The sequence below is a fragment of the Ochotona curzoniae genome, unplaced genomic scaffold (assembly GCF_017591425.1).
Source record: "Ochotona curzoniae isolate NIBS_2020 unplaced genomic scaffold, NIBS_Ocur_1.0 contig_2688, whole genome shotgun sequence".
NCBI lineage: Eukaryota > Metazoa > Chordata > Mammalia > Lagomorpha > Ochotonidae > Ochotona > Ochotona curzoniae.
In genome coordinates, this window is record NW_024465553.1 from 18383227 (window position 1) to 18407624 (window position 24398).

General features: G+C 53.6%; 1 protein-coding gene and 1 non-coding gene across 2 annotated transcripts; both read right to left on the reverse strand.

Moving 5' to 3' along the window:
* Positions 1–923: 923 nt before the first annotated feature.
* DCAF4 (DDB1 and CUL4 associated factor 4) lies at positions 924–24134 on the reverse strand. Its single transcript, XM_040975343.1, has 14 exons — positions 23937–24134; positions 17596–17695; positions 14788–14882; positions 14332–14489; positions 13623–13705; positions 12888–12990; positions 11385–11528; positions 10090–10139; positions 7443–7522; positions 5153–5248; positions 4949–5046; positions 4036–4209; positions 3686–3800; positions 924–2643 (listed from the first exon to the last, which is right to left on the reverse strand). The coding sequence occupies exons 2-14, from the start codon at positions 17685–17687 to the stop codon at positions 2450–2452; spliced, it is 1482 nt and encodes a 493-aa protein (XP_040831277.1). The 5' UTR covers positions 17688–17695; positions 23937–24134; the 3' UTR covers positions 924–2449.
* LOC121153263 lies at positions 19956–20062 on the reverse strand. Its single transcript, XR_005883354.1, has one exon. It is a non-coding gene; the product is annotated as a U6 spliceosomal RNA (small nuclear RNA).
* Positions 24135–24398: the final 264 nt, after the last annotated feature.

A 24398-nucleotide genomic window follows, 5' to 3' on the forward strand; every position in this document is an offset into this window, starting at 1 on the left:
TTAGGGAGTGAATGAAAACTCCCAGTCACTCTGCTTTTAAAATTAATGAATTGAAAAAAAAAAAAAAAGAGATAGCCTTGGCAAAAATTTGACATTGTTGCATCCAGTTTTAGGCAAACCACTTTCCAGTGGTGCCTTGTAAGCCGAGACCCAAACGAGATCCAACCTGGGAAGACCCCACGGTTCATCATTATGTGTGTCTTCAGAGCAGCAGAGGGAGACAGTGGTACACTTTATGTGGACACAAGGAGGGAACTGGCCTGATTCTGGGGTGCACTGAGGGGTTTTCTGGCAAAAGTCCTCAGGGACAGACTTTGCAGAGTGGGCCAGCAGCTGCTTGTAAGTGGAAAACTAGATTGAGCCTGGAACTGCTTTGGAGATGGTTTTATAAACACCTAGACCAGGACAGGGCTACAGCTGACAGCCAAGAGGGACTCAGGGTCATGCCCAGGGATTCTTGTTGGGGGACACTTCCAGACTGTGCTGTTGAAAGCATGCCAGGCTGGCAGAGTCCCAGAGTGATGCAAAGCACCGTGGAACGTCAGTCATGTGCCACTTCATGTCCATGTTTGATAACCACTGGTTGTGCCCATACTAGGAGGTCATGAGCAAGCTAACACTGTGCTGGGCGCCACTCAGTCCCTAACAAACTGGCTGGTGAAAATGTGTCTGTGTAAGGCACTATGGCTTTTGACATCAATAGATCCAAGAAGCCAAAGGACTGAAATGCTCGAACTCCTTGGCCAGCTTTACCCAGAACCAGTGTTTGTGTGCCGCAGCTGTTATCAGCCCACCGGTATTCCCTGGAGGGACACATAGCTACCCAGGGGTTCTGAGCCGGAGCCGAGTCACAGCATAATCATGCCTGCAGGGCCTGACTGTAAGGAATGAACAGCACCTCCTACTGTGCTCACTCAGGACCTGCTGGGATCAAAGCCTGCGGACATGGACATGCTTCTGTCAGCATTCTCTGCTGGGTTGTGCTCTGGGCAGTGGCATCTCACCAGACTTGATGTAAAAGGGCCTGCAGCAAGGAGACCACCTTCCCTCTTCATGGTAGGGGGACTTGCTAGGAACTTCTGGGACTGGGGCACAGACCTCAGTAACTACATGTGGAAGCACTCGGTAAGGTGCTTATAGCCAGTGCCAAGTAACAATGGCCCCCAGCTACCTATAGGTGCCCCATGGCCCTGGGACCCCCAGCCCAGGTCTCTGGCAGGGGTGGGAGGGACATGGGGTGCAGAACCCCATCTTCAAAGTCCTCACTCCACTCTTAAACCTGTCAGCTCTAGCAAGTCTCTGGGCCATGGCTTATCTGCACACGAATCCAATCATAGCCCTACAATGATCCCACTTCCCTCACGGGTTGCTAGAAGGCTCAAATGTGAATAGCATTGGCAAAAGTTCCTCAGAAAGTTCACCCATCAGATCATCTGCTGGATACTGTTGTTTTTGATGTGACAGGAAGCAGGTGAACTATTCAAAGCAGCAGGTGGGGAATCCTGGGGCTGGGAGCAGGGAGGGGTGATCAGGAGCTGCATCCCTGGCGACAGTGCCGCAGCCAACCCAGTCTGGCAGGAAGGGGGCCAGTGGTCATGGGTCTGGAGAGGCCATCTGAAGTGCCCCAGCAGGGATGCCGAAGTTGGTCTCAGCCTTGGCTGTCCTGCAGACACCGCGGCAGCTCCAGGAGCCCAAACATGACAACCGGGCAAGCTGACACGAGCTACCTGCCTGTGGCACTGTTGGTCCCAGTTTATTGGCAGCAGAAACAGGCTCTTTGACACTCACATGATATAACAACACACTACCACTCCCAGGTGACGAAGGTGTTGCCACGACTCCTCTTCATCGGGTCTTGTCACCAGCACCATAGGAGGAGCTGCGGTGCCTCCTGGAAAGCTCTGCAACAAATACAATTTGCAGCATCTGGAAAGGCCTTTCTGTCCTTCCAGCTCCCAGATGTGCTGATAAGAACAAGCCTGAGGATTCGCAGCTTGGGCCTCTGGCTGCTCTGCACATTCTAACTGCTTGTCCTCCCCTGGCCTGTCTCTCTTCTTGGGACCCCAGCCTTGCTGATGGTCCTGCCATCTTGTCAGGCTTCTCCAAGGGGCTTTTTGATGAAAGGAGGGAACTTTCAGCTAGGTCCAGCCAAGCTTTAGTTCTTAGGAAAAACAACAACAGCAAAGGGGATGTGGGAAACTATTCTAAGACTCAACAGAAAAATGATACAAGTACTTTTTATGAAGAGCACTTTCCAGCTCCCTGAGCCCAGACTGTAACGGAAGTAACTGCAGAGCCACCTTTACCCGAGACACGGCACCATGCCCCGGCAGCTGGGGGCAGCCTCTGTGGCAGCCAGTACCACCTGCGTGTCCCAGTCCAAAACGGGAATAAACCATGTTTTGTTCCTGCAGGCTGGTCCATGCTCCTCCAGGCTGTGCCCTGCGCACTAACTATAGGAAAAGTAGTAGAGGTCCCGTCCCACGGCCATGAGCAGCCCCGGTGCCCCTTGAGAGCCCCCGAGCCGAGAGGAGAAGGCCACACTGGGGATGTCGGCTTTGGACGTGGGGTGTGGGGAGGGGATGGTCCTGAGCAGAAGGCCGTCGTGCAGGCTCCAGATCCGTGTGTAGCAGTCCTGGCCCACTGGGGAGGCAAGACCAAGCAGCAGGTCAGTAAGAGGAAGAGGAGAGGAACACGTAGGGACGTAACACATAACGCCAAGGCCTCTCCCTACTCCTCTGGGCCAACACCCCTGGGCATTCTGGTTCGCGGGGGGTCCTGCCTCTTGGTGGCCAGGGCTGTTTCAATGGGCATTTGGCCTACCCAATTAGACAATGGGTCACTGATGGCCTTTTTATGAAATAGTACCCAGGAAGCTGTCCCGACACATTTTATCCTGGGGGACAAGTCGAGAGATGCCTCCTCCGTTGCCCAGAACTCATGCTGGTTTTAGGGGTGCTGCTCTCTGGGACCAGCTGATGTCTGTAGGGCCCCAGGGAGAAAAGCAGACACAGAGACCTGGGTCACAGCAGCCAGGGAACTGCAGTGGGAGGGGCCGGACCTTAGTCACTGTGGAGCCAAAGCACACCATGCCTCTGAGACCTCAGAGGCCACCAGGCTGGGTGCACCTCGGGCTGCCTCTCAGCAAGGCTTAGCTCTCTTGTCACCCAGCACATAGGAACTGTGCAGGTGCGTGATGTGAGTCAAGAGAGACTGAAAAGGGTGCTCAGTGCAGAGGGAGTAAATTGTCTCATAAAGACCAAGAGTCACTACTTAGTGAGTAAGCACTTTCTAGAAGAATGTAAAAGGAGTCCAGAAATGGTGTACTGTAATCAGTAGCTCCTTTCAAGGGGCTAGGTGGCTAACAGCTACTGCTGCCAGGCAGGCAAGTCGCTGATCCACATGAATGGTGTCAGAGGTGCAGCTATCAGCAGCCTTATGGCCTTGCAAATTCCCTTTCTCGAGGAGCCCAGCACAGCAGGAGGGGATGGCACTGGCCTGAGTGGCTTCGTTTCACTGCATTTCCCGTTTGAGTGCACACAGAGGACTGCCCGACTACTGTCCCCTCAAACTCTTGCCTCTACCTCCCCTTTGTCTCCCCACTTCACTGCATACCCCTTTTCTCAGCTTTGGTTTTGGTTTAACTTCTCCCTCTGCGGGGATGGAGTCCCCCCTGCCCAAGCACCTGCCACCAGGATCTCCTCTTCCTCATGCACGTGCAGGGGCAAGTAGGCATACTCATTCACGTGACCTTCATATTCCCGGAGGCACTTGGTGGACCGCAGGTCCCACAGCTTGATCTGTGGGGAAAAGCAGGAGAGGTAGTGGGCGAGGGGCCACCAGGTCAACTGGAGCAGCCCCTTGGTTGAAGGCGAGCTGGTCTCCAGTGGCTTCTTCAGGCATCTGAAGTCCATGCAGAGAGGACACTCACAGGATCCTGTCCACTTCTCAGGCAGGCTCGTGCGTGTGCACAGCCAACGTGTTCCCCGGTCAGACAGCTTGCCCTACCTGAGGTGGGGAGTCGGTGCCCCTCACCTTCCCAGCCATGTCCGATGCCATCAGGCACTGTTCTTCCTGGAGGATTCGCACTGAGGTCACTGCCGAGTCATGGAACAGACGGGTAGCCTTCCAGCCACTGCCCTGGCTAGGGCAACGTAGATCAATGGCAAAAATCTCCCCTGAACGACAGCCATTAAACAGCAGTGGAGTCTGTGGAAGGAGGGACTGGTAAGGCGGGGTCCTCTGGGACACTCCCTCTCCTGGCCCAGCCCTCAGCTCAAGAGGTGGCGGTGGAGATGGGGCCACCAGGGTTGGCTCTCAATGAACTTGGAAGGCAGAGGAGTCATTGTAGACAGGTGGGGGAACAAGAGCCAGCATGGCCCCTGGGCTAATCCTGCAGAGCCAAATGCCAAGTGCTGCCTGCAGCAAGGCCTTGGGTTAGAGGCTGGGGCGGTGGGCATGGCATAGGAGCGATCCAGTGTCCCAGCTAGAGAGGGAGGCGGGATGGCTGGAGTGGCCCCAAGCTTGTAGGTCAGCACTGTTCCCACCCAGGCTTTAAAGATGGCCCTTTCTATAGGACAGAGCTTTCAAACAGAGTTGAACATATCTAAGTGCATAACTTGGAAACTGTATAGGAAAATATTAAGTGTTCTGACTTGGTACTTTGTTCACACATTGTGGAAACAGCCTTGTTAACTAATCCATGTTCTCAGAAATGGTTACCAGTTCATTTAGACAGGAACTTCTAAAGCCAGCTGTGGCAGGCCTTTCTGCAGGCGTCAACTTGCATCCAGCTCAGAGGGTCACAAAGCAACACACTGGTGCTGTCCCAGGCTCCCTTTCCCCAGTGACAAAGGGTGGTCTAAATGCTGCTCGGGGGTCCTTGACTCAGTCCAGCAAACCCCCTCCACTGCAGGGAAATTGGGACCTTCTGTCTCAGCTAACCTACCAGGAGAGCAAACTGCTGCGCCAGGACGTCACTGTTAGTCCCGTATGTCTGCCGGTGTCCCGTCACCACGTTGGTCAACAGGACGCGCCGAGATAAACCTGGCAGAGAGAGACTGTGCCAGTGAGTCGAGGGCGAGTGGCTGCTGGTGGGATCTGGAGCCCCGGTACCTTCACCCAGGGCCCCAGACAGGCAGCCGTGGCTCACCGGTACTGAAGCAGTTATTCGCCTGGATGTTCAAGGACCAGGCACAGGACCATGCACCGGGGATGCGGAAGCTGCACAGCATGCCAGGTCGGTCCCCTGCCGAGAGAAGACACAGCAGGCTATCCTCAGGGTGGGGGAACCAGCAGGAGGCGCCACTTGGTCCGTTGGCCCCCTCAGAACCCATATCTGCCAAATTCCACCAAAATCTTCTGTTGATGGTATCTGGAAGTGGGTTCACTGGGAGGCAGTGGAGGTTACCCTGGATGATGAGTGTGGGGCCCCAGGACGGCAACAGAGACCTTACTCCAGGGCCCTCTGGCATGGTATACCATCATTAGAGAGCCTTTTCCAGATGCAACTGCCACAATCCTGACCTCCCATTTACCCTGTGAGTTACAGCAACAGAGAGCAGACCAGGATAGGCGCTCTACCTGGCCTGTTTCTGGGTTTTCTGATAGCAGGAGGGAGAGCCTCAGCCAGGGTGCCAGGCTCAGAAGTGGTTATTCTTGCACAAGGTTGGTACGTTAAGCAGAAGGAGTGAGGCAGTGAAAAGCAAGAATCGTATGGCCTTGTCCATCTGTGGGAACCAAACAAGTCGGTCTCATGGCAGCCAAGAGAATGGAGGTACTTCCTGGAGCTGGGGCAGAGTGAGCAGAGGGTCGGGGGAGTGATAGGGAATGGCTGATCACTGGATGCTCAGGCAGTAAGACAGGAGAAGGGCAGGTCGACAGGGAGGATGCACTGTGTAGCTCCAAGAATGAGCAGAAAGGATTCTGATTGTCTTTGCCACAAAATGACAGATGCTGGAGGACACGGACACGCTTGTCCTGATCTGAACATGATACGAGGAATTCATATACTAAAAATCACATGGTCAACTGAGGGAAGTGGCTGTTCTTGCTACCATTCCTCATGGCTCACTAGTACAGTCGGGAGGCAGGTGGTGTCCCACCCAGACGACTTCCAACTGTGCGACTCAAAGGGAGACAATTTCAAAAACTCTGGGAAATGGCTGCCGGTCTCTGCTTGCTTGGCCTGTGCCGGAGGTCATAGGTACGTGACACAATGTGTCCTGGAAGAACCCTCCCCAACAACAGACTTGGCTCACCAAGACTTCAAACTGGCCTCATCAATGGTCATACAGGTGAGGAAAGTGGGCTGCACCCCAGTCTCTTCTCTGTCCTTAGATGAGCTGTGCTGGGACCTCCTTGATAAGCAACTATAAGAAGTCAGGTGTGGGCCACGTTACCTGCTAGCCTACTTGGTATACGTGACCCACAGCCTACCTGCCAGCCATGAGTGTTGCACGTGACCTGTAACGTGACTGGAGGGTCCCGAGAGACAGATATGTCTCCTAGCCAATTACAGTGCCATTGTTGGGTGGGAGGATGGTCAGGAGACGCTCTTCTGCCTTCCCCTTTTCTTAGTCTATGTAAGTTTGTGTTTGCATTACAATAAATGGACATGCTCGACCAGACTGTCTCTAGTGGTTCTTGCTGCTACTGAACACCGTCGCATCACCTCTTGGTGGTTTTGGGGCCTGCCAGTCAAGGAAACCCCCAAAAAAACAATGAACACTGGTAAAGGGTACATGCTGTTGGGTCGGAGTTCAAGGAGGTGGTTCCCACTGCCCAGGCTGAACCAGCGCTGCAGGCACCTGAAGCTCCCTCATGTCCCTTTCCCAACTGCTCTGTCCCCAGGTCCTCCTCAGCTCTCCAGACATCTAACACTAAAAGTGGTTTTTGTGAGGTACGTTCTGATGCTGGCTTTGCCCCAGTGGCCTCATCCATGAAGCGTGGTTAGAGCCTGCTGGGGAGACGGTGTGTCAGGCCTTGGGCTCAGGGTTCGTAGCCTCAGAGGCAGCCAATATGTTCAAGCCTGGAGGTGGTGGTGGGGGTAGGTCCACCTAGACCTGCCCTCGTTTGTCTTATTGATCCCGGGTCCCATAGGCTAGGAACTTCATATCCAAAACAGTGCCAAGAAGCAGTCAGACTGCCTTTAGATGGGCAGCGTCTAAGTCCCCTACAGTGCCCAGAGACGGCAGAAATGTAACGGAGGCTTTCTGAAGCATCCATGCAGGCAACCAGACACAAATACACACACCCGTGTGCACATTTCAGCCATGCTGTGGCAGGGTAGAGGAGGGGGCAGAAACCCTTGGCTGCTCTGGGAACCCTCCCCATTCTTTACAGCAGCCCTGAGCTCTTGCACCAGGCTCCCCGAGTCGGAACGCAAAGGACAGAAACCTGGCACAGAGCAGGGGCTGCTGCTGGAGCTGAGGGCCATGTACCTGGGTGACTGCTGACAAACAGGGATGCAGGCAGCAGAGTAGCACAGCCTGGGGTCTCTGCGAGCCCCATGAGGCACAACCTGGACAAAGTTGTTAAGGACAGTCAGATATGAGGCTCTCCTGAGGCAGGGGAGGAGGCAGTGGGACAGTCTGAGCAATGGCAAAAACACAGAGGGGACAGACCCAGCTGTGACTCGCTTGCATCCATCCCACAAGTGCTGCAGGAGATCCTGATAGTGCGACACGCTCCCTGGCCCTTCCCGTCCTAGTCCCCCTTCCCATTTGTGCAGAGAACTGCTGTTCTCAAACTGGGGCAAGGTCCCTAGGGCCCCGTCCCCCAGGGCTTCTTGCCCATCAGCAACACAACACACCTTGCTTGTTTTTAAATGCAGGCAAAAGCACCAGAGTCTTCCCTCACTTTCTAGGCACTGCTGTCTCCCGTGCTGACACACGTGTCCCCTGGTCCCTCCTTGCCACCACAGGATAGCCTTCTGCAAGCAACACGAGGTCCCCAACTGGTGGCCGACAGCACCTGGGGCGTGCTACCTTGTTGCTCCACCACTGGGATGAGCAGCTCCCTGTCCCTGTGTCGCACTGCCACGGGCGTGAGCTCTGTAGGGCAGTGGCTGTTTAACCCATGGCAAAAGCCTCATGTAAACACAACATACATGGACTGAATGCTCCACAAATAATCTATCCTGACCCTAAATACAACTGTTCTCTTCTAGTCAGGTTCCTGCAGTAAGGGTAGACCTGCAAGGCCCAGGAACTGACCCCATCAACGGCAACGTGAGCACATTCATTTACTTACACCAGTACTTCTGACTTCCCACCCTTGCCAGTGATCAGCCCTTTGCATTTCTATTTATCTTTTCTTAATTTTTTTTTTAAAGCCAGAGTTAGAATCTTTTATCTATTCATTCACTCCCTAGGTGGCTACAACAACCAGGGCTGTTCCAGGCTGAAGCCAGGAGCTTCATCCTGGTCTCTCAGGAGAATGGCAGGGCCCCAAACACTTGGGTCATCCTCTGCTGCCCATATGGGATGCCAGTGCTACTGGCGGCAGCTTTATTTGCTATGCCACAATGCCAGTCCCAAATGTTTGCTCTCTGGAAGGGTTATAAAATGACAGAGAGGCAGACATTCGACACAGAGGTTAATCTGCAGCTTTCAACACCCCATCCCTATCAGAGCATCTGGGTTCACCTCCAGGTTCTGCTTCCTGTCCCAGCTTCCTGCCGAGGACCACCCTGCGACACAGAGGTGACAATCCTTGCCACCCTCATCAATACCGCTTCTGCCTAGAGGATCCCTGCTTAGCCTACTTCCTTACCTCTTACTCTTCAACCCAATGAATTCAGGCCTGACATTCTACTTTTCGGACTTAAGGTTCAGGTTCTGGTCCTGCTCTGTGGCTGTGCAGCCCACCTGAGGTAGCGCTAGGTTCCTGGCTCTTCAGTTCCAACCTGCCACCCTCTCAGAGCCCCTTCCTTAGACTTCTCTTGTCACTAAATGCTGGCCATAGGTAGGGTCAGGCCAGGCTGAAGCCAGGAGTTGGGAACTCCGTCCAGGTCTCCCATGGGGGTGGCAGGAACCCAATTACTTGAGTCATCCCTGCTGTCCTCCAGGGTCTGCATTAGCAGGATGCCGGAGTCAGGAGCCAGGGCCAGGCGTCGAACCCAGGCACTGTGTGGATCACGGCTAGGCCAAACACAAGCTCACTTCAATAAAATGCATTATCAGATCACCAGTGTACTTAAAATTTTAAAATCCTCTGAAGTGCAGGGCTGTGAAACAAATGGTTCCATTCTCAGTGCTGTCATTTGTTAGGAATGACAATGTACGAGAAACTGTGCTACGTGCCTGCACACAGTTAACCCATGACCATGTGTGAGGTCAGTGTTAAGTACAATGAAAGCATGCAATTTCCTGAACTCATTTATTATGGGAATGAACCAAGGACAAGAACCATGAACATGGCTTTGGCTAAAGATCAAATAAATCCCGTGGAGTATCAAGTGTGCCCTGCCTCTTCCCCTTATTTCCAGAAGAGTCCAGACCCCGTGATACTACACTACTGACACTACTGTGCTCCTGGTAAATTCCCCCGACGCCTGTGTGCAAGACAGAGGCCAGAACGAGGTGAGGAGGCCTCTCAGAAAAGCCACGGCTGGCAGGCAGCCTGGGCACTGGGACCCGCAGAGCCATGTTTCCCACCTGGGCCTTAGGATTCAGGGCTCCTTCCATGGCTGCGCTGTTCCTTTCTGCCGCCTCTCTTCTAGAGCACCAACCCTCAGGCCTGGCTGCTGGGCATGTCCACAGTCCCAGGACTGGAGGCCACAGGCACAGTGGAAGAGCAAGCTCGGGAGCCACACTGCCCAAGGCCCAAACCTGTCTCTACCACGTAACATGTGGTGTTCCAGAAGAGTGTCTGGCACTCGGGAGCATTAGTGTCAGCCATCAGAGAGCCCGACTGCTCTGTGCTGCACAGCAATGGTTTTGTTCCTGCTCCACTTTCTTCTGCAGGACAAAACACAGTGTGAAAGTCTAGTCTCCTGCCACCAAAAAGCCATCTTGCAACAGGAGGGTGCTCAGGCCCAAGCGGGGCACAGCTGCCCCCCAACCATCTCTGAGTGCCAAAGGATACAGAATGTGGGAATCCAGATGATTCAGCGAGGCCCAGCACACGGAGTTCACCTGGTGAGGAAACACAGGACAGGATGGAGAGAAACAGCAAAGTGCCCAGGGAACGGCCTGGGAGAGATATACACTAACTTCCTTCCTCAGGCTGCATGGCTTGTAAGACGCGATCTCACTGCCCTGCTAACAGGCATGACATGGCCCTAGGTGGGGCATTGAGAGGTCACCATGAGGTACCCACACTGAGGGATCTGATATGTCGCTGTGCCCAGCTGCACCCTCTCCAGTGACAGGGAGGAAGCTGCCAGCAGGTGCACCGAGCCTCCCTTCACTCAGAAACGACTCACTCGATCTCCATCTCTCTCAGTCCAGGAGGAGAAAAGACGATGCCTTATGATGGGCACATACGCCTCCCTCAGCTCTGCGCAGAGACCAAAGTGCCCTGACCACGAGGAGACTTCAGCTGCAGAGTCCATCCTCCTGTGAACCCCTTAACCCAGCAGGGAGATCCCGCAGGGTGCGCAGAGGCACACTGCGTGAGCAGTCCCAGGTGCTGTACTTCCACTCAGAGCCAGCCCTGCCAGGGTCAACACTTGTGCCTTGGAGCTGTCAGGTCACTCGGTGAGATGCCCGCTTATCCGATCTATAACCAGTAACCACCCTCAGCATGTGTGGCTGGCTTCCTCTCATTTCATTTTCCTGGTCTCTAGGGAATCTTCAGAAATAAATAATAAAATATGCACATTAGTTCTCACTCTAGAAAAGTGAAATTAGCTCAGATGGGCAGATCTTATCTGAGATGAAAACAGAGAAATCAGCCTGGGTCTTCTGCATGACTCGTGCTACGGGAACTGAAGCATGCAGCTTCTTTCGGCTGTTGTTCCCGCAGATGGCAAGCTCTGGCCACAGACTGACTGGCTCAGTCACGTCCAGGTGCACAGCCAATGGGCCCTCCCTCAGGCCATGGTCACTGCATCCCAGGAACCCGGGCCACGACAGGGGTCCCTCCGGAGCAGCTCCTGAACCTCCTGGAGGGAGAGGTCCTGTTTACTGGCTAGAGCAGCACCGCCCAGAGCCCAGCCCGACCAGCCCTACCAATTGTGTCTTCCAAAACAGGAAAGCCCCTGGGCCTTCATGCTGTCATGGGCAGTAAAAATCCAGATGTCCCTTGGGAGCATTAGGTAACGGTGCCCCGCTCTCATGACAGGGTTCCTCTTTTTCCTCCTGAATTTAGCCATCCAGGGCAGTGCCCATGGATGGAAAGGTACAGTGGGCTGCAGGCCACAGACGAGGGCGACGCACCTTCCGGTTGGTGAAGTAGAGGTTTTCATGCATGTGCACCTGTGGTGTGAGCGGCTTCAGACCGTGCAGGCTCATAATGCCGTACTTGGAGCCTCCGACTCTGACGTCATTAACTGTGAAGAGCCGGCTGCTACTGGTATCCGCCTGGTGGGGGAAGCAGGCCAAAGGTGACCTTCCGGGGTGATCCAGGTAGGTTGCCAGAGACTACCCGCTCCTCTCTCCCAGCCCCTACACTCTGTATTTTCCCCGGCTGAGAATTCCTGGCCATAAGAAAGAGTGAAGATGAGCTGAGTAGCTCCTCCGTGGCACAGCCACCATCCTTGAGCCCTTGTCTCAGACCCATCACTTCACTTCAGGAGTGGGAATGAGGACAACATAGAGGGGTGTGGCCAACAGGTGTGAGTTCTCGGCAACCCCTCCCTCAGACCCGGGTTTGGGAGAGTCTCAAGTTGGCCTGGAGGAACATGGCACGTGTCCCTGGTGCGAGTGACATAGCAGCAGTGAGAATGCCAGTTGTAATTGCTAGGATACAGAATTCTCTTCCTGCTACACAGGCAGTAAGGTTACTAGCAATAGAGTCAGCATACTGCCTAGGAAGTACAACAGAGAAAAACGACAATAGGGTGGAGACAATTTTTTTTTTTCAATTCAGCAATAACTTGGGGATGAGCATTTGGCCTTAGCATTTAAGATGCCCACGTCACACACCAGAGTGTCGGGGCTGGGTGTCCAGAGATGGCTTTCCGGCCCAGCTTCCTGTTAACACACACCCTGGGAGGCAGGTCAATGATGCTAACATGAACGTAACAGCCCGAGTGGTTGGGTGCCCGCCAGCCACAGGGGAGACCTGGGCTGACTTCCCCAGCTTTTGGCTTCGGCCTGGCCCAGCCTTGGCCACCACAGGCATTTGAGGAGTAAAACAGTGGATGAATGTGCCAGCTCTCTCAAGTAAATATACTTTTTAAAGTGGCTAATAGTCATTTCAAAGCAAAAGCCACATATCCGTGGTTCCCTTTGTTTGTAGCTGACCTTTTGGCTCCCCGGCCCCTGTTCTCTTGCAGCCCACATGTAACCTTAAGCTGATTTTGCACTCCTTGCAAATGATGTGAGGGGGGTATGCTGATGGGCAGGACCCTGCCACCAGGGAGGGGTGGGGGCCAGAAGGCAAGGGGGTCAGACTCTGCTACCACTGAGGGCACAATGGAGCTTCAGGCTCGCCAGCCTGCCCCAGGTGGGCAGGGTGAGAAGTCCCTTGTCCCTTGGGCACCTTTTCAGCTGTACACACAACACAACCATACCGGTTCTTACTCAGTGTGTGACAAGTGGGGGTGGACTTGACCCCAACATGTGACATTCCCATGGGTTAAAATCACAACTAAAAACTGGCTTCACAGCTTCTACTGCCACTGGCTTCTGCACAGCCAGGTCTGGCTGCCAGCAGTGAGCCAGGAGGCGCCGGGGATAGCGGCCACGCTCTGGCATCCACAGTGCCCTCCCACTCACCAGGATGAGGTTAAATCGGTCACTCGCCAGAGCGGAGGGGTCTGAGCTCTGGATCTGGACCTTCTTCCTCTGCATGCAGCTCAGCCGCAGCTCGTGCGCCAAACTGCAGAGGGAAACGGGCCTCAGCTGGATGCCCAGCAGGACGCCGGAGCCTCCGCCCTTTGCCACCCCAACACCATCTCACCACTGAACTTCCCAGCAGTGGAGCCGAGCAGGATACGCCCCAAGAAGGAAACCCTGGGGCACCTGCCCTGCTGGCCAGGGGCACTAGCCCCCACTGACGGGACCAGCTGTGCCTCAGGAAGCCGCCTCACTCCTGGGTAGGAGGTGGCAGACCATCACAGAGAATCCACCTTCAAGAATCCACTGTGAGCTGTCACTCTGAGCCCCAGTCTCTTCAGCAACCGAGAACTAGCAGTTCTTGCACTGGGTTTTATTTAGAATTATATCACAACTACTCTGATCAAGCCCAGTTCAGCACCCTGAAGCTGTGCCGATGACTACAGGCGCACACACACACAGTCAACACTGCAGTTTCTGTCTGAACCCCGCCCCTCTCTCCCACTAGTTCTCAGGTCAGGTTGAAGCGCAGGCAGACTGCCCCGACACCCCCAACTGTGCAGATGGCGCACAGTCCTTCTCTAACGGAGCTGTCCGAGTGCGATCCCACAGGATGGGAGGAAGACAGGAAAGAGCATGTGTGCATGAAGAAAACATAACAAGCCATCGTCTTACCGGCAGTAACTGGTGACATTGAAAAAACCCAGCTGGCGTTTTTGGAGGAAGGAAGATGCATTAAACCCCTTTCTGGCTGTTTTCTAGGATTAAAGAAAACAACTCAATAAGGATGCCTTTTAGGTTATAGAATTAACTGAGACGTTTTAGCTGCGTAGGGTACAACGAAAGTAACCTTCTCCTGGACTGGCAGAAACTCCTCGCAGCCAAACTGGACTGCGTGTTCTGTAAGTGTTGTTGGCAGATGGAAGGCCAGCCTGAGCAGGTGTAGGATGGGCACAGCCGAGGGGGGTGATGTCCCCATGTGGAGAGTGCGGCAGTGGGACAGGATCCCCCAAGGGTTGTTTGGTGCTTTCACTTCACCCACAATGGCAGCCACCCCCAGAAGTCCCCCTTTACTGCCCACAAACATGGTAGCCTGGCATCCACATCTAAGAGAGGGCAGTTATTAGAATTATGCCAGGCTGCCTCCAAGGGTTCTATGGGTTCAAGGGTTCCAAGGTAGCAGGGCACTGACATTGAGAATGCAGGAGAAAGGGGTGGAGGTGGGGGCAGGAGCCTTCGGGCCTCTTCTTTCCCTCTCGGTCACCTTCCTGCCAGGGAGGCTCTGGGGCTACCCACCCTGAACGCCCATGCGCTGCACACTAGGGGTGTTCACGTGGCACCTCTTGTTGGCTGTGGGTGGCACTGCCCCAGGTGCAGAGCCCACCTTTTCCTGTTTTTCCTCCTCCTTTAGCAGCAGCAGCCGTCTCATCTCCATCTCCTTCAGGCGGATGCCCTCCAGTGTGAGGGGGTTGCAGTTGTTATTTCCGGGCAGCAGGCGGAAGTAGCGGTTCTTCTCAGGATCAAAGTAAAACCCCGGCAGCTCTTTATAGACAAAACAATGAATAAGCCAATGGACGATGCTGCCGTGGGCTGATCCACGTGGGAAGGAGTCCGGGGCCTGCCACTGTCCCTGTCTCCTGGACCCAGTTCAGTCCCAATGCAGACCACATGCCTCAGGAATCACAGTTTCCTTCCACTTGTTCCCAGAATTCCCATCAGGCCAGGAACGTGTGTCCCAGCCCTGGCTAAGAAGCAGCCACAGAGAGAGAGGGCAGAGATGAGGGTCAGCTCTTCCCCGCGGGCAAGGGCCAGGCCGGCCCCAGGAGGCACGCAGCCTTACCTGGCACGGAACTCCCTGCACAGGTGGACGAGGTGGATGGGGACTCGGCATTGCTGGGGCCAGGATCCTGGCTCTCTGGAGCCTCCGTGTGACGTCTGCTGACACAAACGACGGTCACTTGGCGGGGATGGGTACTGAGGGTCTGGCCAGTCCCTGACTAGAGGCTGGGGCCATTCAAACAGTTCTGCAGACCCCCACCTGGGTCCCTTAGAATGGGTTCCTTTGGGGCACATTATCCCACTGCGGACCCCAAAGTGGAGGCTGTCTTGAGTCTCTCCTATACCCCTTGTGTAGCAGGTGAACATCAGAGTTATTCTCTCTTCTCACTCCTTCACTTCAGCATTTTCTAAGCTCTTTGGGAATTTTCTAGAAGTCTTTGCCAGTAAGAAGTTTACCAGCTGAGCTCTTTTGTCAGCTCAACAGCAGTTACAAGGCCAGGGGAGTGCCACTGCTTATTGGATCTGCAAGAACAAAGAGCTGAGACTTTTCTTGGCTACCCAGCCTCCTTGCAGAGACCCTGGGGCGAGAGGCACAGAGGTCAGGCGCTCCGTTGTTCTGAGAGCGCGCCATAGTTAACACTCCAGCCTTACAAAGGCGCGTGTGGCTCCTGTGGAAACTGCACACTGGATGATCCGATGAGACTAAGGAGCTCACAGGTGTACCCAAGTCCTGAGGCGTCCCACGGGCACACACTGCCTCCTGACACACACCCCAAAAGGGCTGAAGGGATGGGAAGAAAGTGGTTTCTTTTCTAGAAACACTACTGCTAGGCGGAGTTGCAGGGGCAGGCCCCAGGGTCTGACAAGCAGGCATGCCTTCAGCCTGAGGACTGCAGCTCCGCTGCTCTCACACTGGTCCCAGCAAGTCACTGCCCAGCAGGTCCCGAGCCGGCCCAGGACGCACTTCTGGACAGACGGTATTTTGCTCCACACTCTGTTCTCATGGAAAGGCCTGGAGTCTCACCAGTAGCCATGGTTTTCTTCCAAACACGCAGACCCTAAGCCCTGTGCTGATCTTTCAACAATGTGGGTCAAGGCTGGGCATCTGTACCCGTGGAGGCCTGGTGAGGGCAGTACACGTGACTGCCAGAGCTGGGACCATGCTTGCCGAGTACAGGAAGAAACAGCAACTCAGCGTGTTGAGGAAAGCAGGTTGCTCAACCAAAACTAAATCCTTACTCTTTTCATAATCTCCAGATACTTTTTTTGTTTGGGTCTATCTGCTCTTATTAAAAAAAAATTATTTGAAGGCCTGGCATTGTGTAATGGTAAAGGTCCTCCCCTTGAATACACTGTGATCCCACATGGGCGCCGGTTCTAATTCCGACAGCTCCACTTCCCATCCAGTTCCCTGGTTGTGGCCTGGGAAAGCAGTCAAGGACGGTCCAAAGCCTTGGAACCCTGCAGCCACATGGGAGACCCGGAAAGAAGTTCCTGGATCCTGGCTCCAGATTGGCGCAGCACCAGCCGTTGTGGCCACTTGGGGAATGAATCATCGGACAGAAGATCTTCTCTGTTATGGTACAGCACAACCTGTCCCCCCTGCAACAACCAAACTCAAGCAGATATTTAAAGTTCTATATTTGATTAATGGCTGAAGGACTGAGGGTAGAGACTTAGTCCGAGGCGATGGGACTGATGGGAAGTCTTTGGGGTGCCTGCTCCTGACTCACCAGGTGAACACGCCTCACACCCTCCATGAGGGGCCTCCACTAGCAACTGGAAGACAGAGCCACCTGGTTCTTCAGCTCCTACTGTAAGCTGAAACCAACCTTTCCAAAAGATGCTTCTCTCAGGTATTTTAGTTAAAGCAATGAAGAGTACAATGATATACCCCCAAGTGTCCCAACAGCTGGGGCAGTGCAGACTGAAGCCAGGGCAACTGCTTGGGGGTCTCCCGTGTGGGTGGCAGGAACCTGAGCCCTTGTCTCCTGGGGTGTGTGTGAACAGGAGTCTAGACTTGGGAGTAGGGCCAGCATATGAACCCAGGTACTTGGACATGGGGTGTAGGTGCTCCAACTGTTATCTTCACCACATGCCAAACACCTGCCTTGGTTGATCTATCTGTTCTACAGAAACATCTGGACAATGCTCAGAAATCTGTCCTTTCTGGGGTCTGGAGTGAGGGAGTCTGGAAACTTGCAAAAATGTTCACTTTGATGACAAGCTGCATGCCAAACTGAAGGCTGTGTAGACTCTTGCCACAAATGCAAAGCAACCTCCCACCTGTGGAGCGGTCCTCTGCTCGGGTGCAGAATGGGGCTTCCTGTTGAGATGAAAGCACCTGCACCCGCCTCATGCGGAATCCCAGGTAGAATCCGGAACATGTTTACTGTGGGGTCTCCGACGGACCTACCACCTGGGCTGTATGTAGTGGGTGCTCAGCATTCCCTGCATTGTCACAGAGTGCACATGCACTTCGGTGAACATTAAATACGGTATTTCCTATATTACATTTATATACCACACAAACACATGTCATGTGTCCTATGTAGTCATACATGTATGTTTACATATCCTTTTCCAGGGGAAGCTAAAAAAAAAAAATGAATTCCTGAGAGGTATTTGACTGAAAAATTTTAAATCAACAAACAAAGCAGCAGGTCTCCCTCAGGAGGAGCTTCGCAGCAAGTGCTCTAAACTGGAGCCCCAAGTACAGCCCTGCTCAGGCTTGGGGGCAGACAGCAGCAGGGACAGGCCCCACCTTAGGCCCATGGCTTTAGAATCTGCATTCTGACCAGCCCCCAGGGATGCACAGGGGCGAGACCACCTTGGGGTGACGCTAGGAGCAGTACCAGGGCACACTTGCCTTTCGTTCAACTCGCGTTGTCTCAAGCAAGGGTTGTGCTGGTAGCGGCTTCTCCCGTGTCCCCTCCTGCTCTGCCAGCCTCTTTTATTCATTCTTGTTCCTAGAAGGGAAAAACAGAGCCACATCGTGGGCTGTGTACATGCTGACACTCACACAGCTCAGCATCCATGCCACTGCCAAGGCTCCCGTGCTTGGCCAACACCTTCCCTGGGTCTTTCTTGTTACTCTCAGCTGCCGGGCTGGGGCTCTGTCCCAAGGAACGGAGACCTTACCACGACTGAGTTACTCCCCCAAATGGCCACATTGGCCAGGACTGGGCTAAACTGAAGCCAGAAACTCTCCCATGCTGAGTGCAGAGACTTCAGCACTTAAACCATTGGTTGCTTCCCAGGCACATTACTTAATGGCAAAAGACTAAAAAGCTGCCCTTAAAACGGTGCAGGGAGGACCTGGTGCAGTAGCCTAGTGGCTAGAGTCCTCGCCTTAAACACACTGGGATCCCATATGGGTGCCGGTTCTAATCCCAGCAGCCTTGCTTCCATCCAGCTCCCTTTTTGTGGCCTTGGAAAGCAGTGGAGGGTGGCCCCAAGCCTTGGGACCCTGCATCCAAGTAGGAGACCTGGAAAATTCCTGGCTTCGGATCAGTGCAGCTCTGGCTATTGTGGCCATTTGGGGAGTGAACCAGTGGATGGAAGATCTTTCTATCTCTGCTTCTCCCTGTAAATGCAAAAACAAAACAAAACAAGAAACAACAAAAGCAGGGCCCGGCTCAATAGCCTAGCAGTTAGAGTCCTTGCCTTGAACATGCCAGGATCCCATAATCCCTGCAGCCTCGCTTCCCATCCAGCTCCTGCCTATAGCCTGGGAAAGCAGTCAAGAACAGCCCAAAGTGTTAGGATTCTGCAGGAAACCTGGAAGAAGTTCCTGGCTCCTGGCTTTGCACTGGCTCAGCTCTGCCCGTTGTGGCCCCTCGGGGAGTGAACCATCAGACAGATTTTCTCCATCTCTCCTCCTGTCTGTATATCCACCTTTCCAATAAAAAAAAAAAAATCTTAAAAAAGAAAACTGGTCTTTTTGCTATCGGCTTCATGGAACAGCATCTGTACTTAACCAGGACTATAAAGGTGTCTTTTCTGGCATCAACATAAAAGAAATTAAGGGGGAACTGTTAGAGTTTATGCTTTTTCAGATGCTACCACCGAGGCACAGCATGCTGACACAAAACACTCTGAAATTCATAATCAGGAGGAAAGAGGGGATTTACACAAAAACACTGCACAGCAGGTGGGCAGCACTGAAACCACTGTTTCTTAAGTACTCATTTGGGTCAACGTGTATTTAAGTATTTTCCCGTTTTCAGCAGCATTTCGTTCTGAGGTTTCACACAGCAAGCCGCTATCAAAATTTCACAACAAAGTGATCCGGGTTGGCTTCTTGTAAGATAAAAATGAAAACTAGGAAAAATGCAGTTAAGAAGACTCAACCACCTTCTGTCTAACCCTGCTACCACCACCCTTATTATCACCTCCACACTGGCCATGATCAAGCCCTTGGACAGGCAGACCACCCGTCATCTGGGGACAGCACCCCCTGGAAAGCAATTCTGCTGTGCTCCTTCAACATCTAAGTGATAAACAGCCTGTCAGGCCGAATGCTTCTGAGAATCTTTCTCCCCATCGCGTTGTCTAAGCAGGTGTGTGTTTGGCAGACGGCGGTACACAAGGGTTCCCTTGTGGGACATGGAGTTAAAAACATACTGACTTTGGTATACATTCTCTTGAGACCCACGTGTGGCATGGGCTGTTTAGGACAACAGGGAAGCTGCCTGCGTCCCTTTCTGCAGCGCTTGGTTTGGAGTTCCCGCCCCACTTCGGATCGAGCTTCCTGTTAAGGCACACGCTGAAAGGCAGCGGTTCCCGTCCTTGGGTTCTTGCGCCCTTGGGGGAGAACCAGCCTGAGGTCAGGCCTCACTGATGCGGGCACTTGGGGGATAAACAACTGGGTGAAGAACTGCACGTTGCCTTTCAAACTAATAATGCCAAAATAAATACACAAACAGATGAAAGAAACCCACACATGCAGGGGCTTTAGAAAACTTCATGGAGGGCCTGGCACAATAGCATAGGGGTTAAAGTCCTTGCCTTGCACACGCCAGGACCCCATATGGGCACTGGTTCTAATCCCGGTGGTCCTGCTTCCCATCCAGCTTCCTGTTTGTGGCCTGGAAAAGCAGTAGAGGGTGACCCCAAGCCTTGGGACCCTGCACTGGCGTGGGAAGTGAAGCAGCCGGGATACGAATCGGTGCCCATACAGGATCCTGGCACATGCAAGGTGAGGACTCAACCACTAAGCTACTGCACTGAGGGCAATTTTTTCCCACGAATTTGCGTGTCATCCTTGCGCAGGGGACATGTTAATCTTCTCTGTATTGTTCTAATTTTAGTATATGTGTTGTCGAAGCGAGCACCAATTTTTTTTTTTTAAGATTCATTTTATTTTTATTGCAAAGTCAGATATACAGAGAGGAGAGACAGAGAGGAAGGTCTTCTGTCCACTGATTCACTCCCCAAGTGGCTGCAGCAGCTGGAGCTGAGCCCATCCGAAGCTTCTTCTAGGTCTTCCACACAGGTGCTGGGTCCCAAGGCCACAAGCAGGGAGCTGGATGAAAAGTGGGGCAGCCGGGATTAGAACGGTGCCCATACGAGATCCTGGCTCGTACATAGCAAGGACTTTAGCCACTAGCTTACCATGGCGGGCCCAAAAACATTTTTCTTTCATTTCTGTAAAGTTTTTGATGGACTCTCATATAGCCCCACCCTCTACTGTGAAGTAACATCTTTAAAGTGATCAATTCTGAAAATATAGCCTTTATATCCTCTATTTTCTGCTTTTCCAACTTCTGACAAGTTCCCACAAGAGGGCTGAGTAGCGCCCAGGCAGCTCTGTAATTTGGTTCCTGCCTGTGAAATAACACACCCAGCTCCTGGGTGTGTCCCGGCTTGCCCCGGTGACCAGTTAACAGCCTCATTCCTCACCTGGGAGGGCTCCTGGAGCATTTTCACAGTGCTTCCCCAAGCTTCCAGGGGCTACATTGCTTTCTGGCAGTTCTACTTTGCTTGCCCAAAGTCTAGAAGTTGGAGAAACTCCCTAGGACCTCGCTTTAGATTCTCTGAAGGAAAAAATTTCATTCAGCTGGAGGACGGCCTGGCCCCTCGGCCTGGGAGTTTCTTGCATTTGAGCAGCATGCATTGTGCAGTTCTCCCAGATGCTTCCTTTGGCTCCAAGGACCTGTGCATTCTGATCTCACTGGCTCTCTGTCCTCCAGCACCCTGTTCCAGAAGGGGCCTTGAAAAGGGGCTGTGCACGTGAAAAGGCAGAGGCTGGGGCATGCCCACAGCCTGGTGGGCAGGAGGCCTCTCCACTGTTGGCTGCACTAGGACCCTGAAACATCAGAACTCATGCCAGGGTGGAAGCCCTGGCCATTCCTGGGAAAAACCTGGAGTGGGCTGACACTTGCCACTGGGAACCCTCTGGGTCAGGGGGCGCCTGGGCCGTTACTAGTCTGTGGCTGCACCTCAAGTGCCTGTACTCCCAGCTGGAGCCCAACCATCGGGGTTCACCCAGGGGGGCCCACTGGGGTTTTTTTTTTGGAGCAACAATTAGGTAGCAGGAATGGCTGCACAGCCTTCGAAACACTTTTCTGTTTTAAATTTATTTTATACTTTATTTTTTAAAAAGATTTATTTTTTAAAATTGGCTCTTTTATTTATTTTTAAAAGATTTATTTTTATTGGAAAGGCAGATTTACAGAGCTTCAATCTGCTGGTTCACTCCTCAAGTGCCGCAAGGGCTGGAGCTGATCTGATTCAAAGCCAGGAGCTTCTTCCAGGTCTCCCATGCCAGTGTAGGATACCAAGGCTTTGGGACATCCTCTGTTACTTTCCCAGGCCACAGGCAGGGAGTTTGATGGGAAGGGAGCACCAGGGACAAGAGCCGGTGCCCATATGGGATCCTGGTGTATGCAAGGTGAGGATTTAACCATTGGGCAAAATCCCCTGCCCCCATATTATTACAGTAGTATAACCCTTTAGTAACAGTTTTGAGTTTAACATTCCACTAGTGGGCCCAATGCGGTGGCCTAGCGGCTAAATCCTCGCTTTGAATGCACCAGGATCCCATGAGCGCCAGTTCTAATTCCAACAGCCCCGCTTCCCATCCAGCTCCCTGCTTGTGGCCTGGGAAAGCAGTGGAGGACGGCCCAAGGCTTTGGGACCCTGCACCCGTGTGGGAGACCTGGAAGAGGCTCCTGGCTTCGGAACGGCATAGTATCGGCCATTGCGCTCACTTGGAGAGTGAATCATCGGACGGAAGATCTTCCTCTCTGTCTCTCCTCTCTGTATATCCGTCTTTCCAATAAAAAAATATTAAAAATAAATCTTTAAAAAAAATAAATCTTAAAAAAAATTTTTGCTATTTAAGTGCATATGACGGCACAGGAGATATATCCGACATGGGTGGCAAGGGCTCACATACTGGGCTGTCTGCCTCTGCTTTCCCAAGTGGCTGCACTGGAAGTGGGGTGAGGCAGAACTTCAACCTGCTCTCACATGGGATGCCCAGCCGTGGTTTAGGTTGTGTCATGACAGGTTCTATAAGTAGACTTTTTGGGGGGAGGTTTCATTACTAATTGTTTTATTGGTTGTGCAATGCTTGCAAACTCACTTCTAAAAGGGGTCAGAGCATGTGGCACAGCAGGTGAGAGCTCTCCTCAGACACCAGCAGCAGGAGCCCTAGCGCCTCCCCTTGGGACCCAGCTCCTTGCAGAAGGGCTTGTGAACCAGGCCAGATAAGAGTGTTGAGCTCCTGGCTTTGGCCTGAGGCAGCCCTGGCTGCTGCAGCCATTTGGGGAGTGAACCAGCAGATGGAAGCTCTCGGACTCAGTCCCTCTTCCCTCTGCCTTTCAAATAAAATATTTTAACAAACAACCCACACTGCATTGCACACTGTAGTGATTAAAGAAAGAAACCACCCTTGGCTCGGCGCGATGGCTCAATGGCTATATCCTCACCTTGCAAGCACTTGGATCCTATTTGGGCGCCAGTCCAACAGCCAGTTGGCTGTTCCACTTCCCATCCAGAGGGTGGAAGATTTTTCTGTCTCTCATTCTCTCTGTAAATCTGAGCTGCCTCTCCAATAATAATTCATAATAATAATAAGTCCAACAATGTCAGGGTTCATAACATGGGAACGCAGTGAAATTCTCAAGCCACACGTTCTGCAAGGTGCAAGGGCTACCCCACCTGTCTGTAACACCGGGCACAAAATGACTTCCCGAGCTCAGCGGGCAGGAGCCCGCAAGAGGACACGCTGTGTTGAGTTGTGTTTACAGGAGAAAACAAAATTATATATGTATAAATTTCTCAGGTTTTCTATTTATGCTTGAATTTAAAGACACTGCAGTTATATTTTTAAAAAATGACACTCACATACACATGCAGACATCTACCAGGAATTCCACCTTGTCTCCCAGGCGCCTCAGCAGGAAGCCGCATCACGAGCAGCGCTACCGGGCTCCCAGGTGGGCCGCCCCAATGCCCACCTCCTCCCCGCTTTTACAAAAAGAGCTGGCGGTGGCAAAGACACATCCAGAAAAAAAAAAAAAAAAACAACCCAGAGCGACCACTGGGGGTTGGAATAGGAATCCTACCCCCAAAGGTTTAGCTTCCGGATAGTACCTTAATTAAATTGCCATTGTTATTTTAAAGCAGGAACACTGTCTTCCCCAGGAAGTCGGGCTCTCTGCTGGCCGTGCGGGGGAGCTTTGCGGCACCAGGTGTGCAGGCCTCCCAGGGTGATGGAGGGCGAGCACCACGCCGGCCTCCTCGCTGGCCGGCTCCACCGCTGCCCAGGCAGAGTGACCACCTCGCTACAGGTGACCGCAAAACTTGGGGACGGCACGGTGCCCCGCGCGGCCTGAGTCTCTCCAGGTCCGAGAGCTGCGCACTGAAATTTAACAAGGCGGCGCCGCCAGGTGCTGGGCGGGTCCTGCAATCTCGGGGATGGGGACCGGCCTCCTTCGGGTCCAACTCTCGGACACCCCACTCCCCACAGCCCTCCTCCGCCCCGCCCCGCCCCCGTGCTCCCCGTGCTCCCGTCACCCCGAGAACGCCGCGCGCCCGCCCAGGCCGAGATCTCAGGCCCCGTCGCACCACCCATGCCTCACCCGGCGGTCCACGTGCTCGCCCGCTCTCCGCCCCTTTCCCCTCGGCCTTCCCGTGGACGCCCCGTGCCCCTCGGAGCCCCGCAGTGGAAGCCCACGCCAGAGGCCACCCCAGCCTCACCTGTCCGGTGAGCCCCTTCCAGCTGCCTTCTTAAAACCCTGCTTCTTGGGAGTCGGAGTGACGCGCGTAAAAATCCGGAAAGCCAGCCGTGTAGCGTCAGCTATTTAGGTGCGCCGGGCTTTGTGTGGTGGCCGCCGATTGGTCTATGGCGGCCGCCCTCTCCTCCTCATTGGATGCGACTTCTGTCTGTGGACGTCCGCAGGGGGGGCGTGTCCACGGAGAGGCGGAGATTGTGTAGTTGGCTCCGCCCGGGCCGCGTGGGGGCGGGACCTATGCTAATGTGAAGGCAGGGCAGTGCGTGTTTGGGGCGGGGCCTTGACGCTGCTCTGGGAGATCCGAATCCTCGCGGCGGGCGCTCGCGCGAGGCGACGGAAACTCGTCTTCCAGTCGCTGACCTACTACTGGTCTGACACGCTGCTCGGGGCTGTTTTGACTCCCGTCCGCCTAACCCTGAGGTTTGGG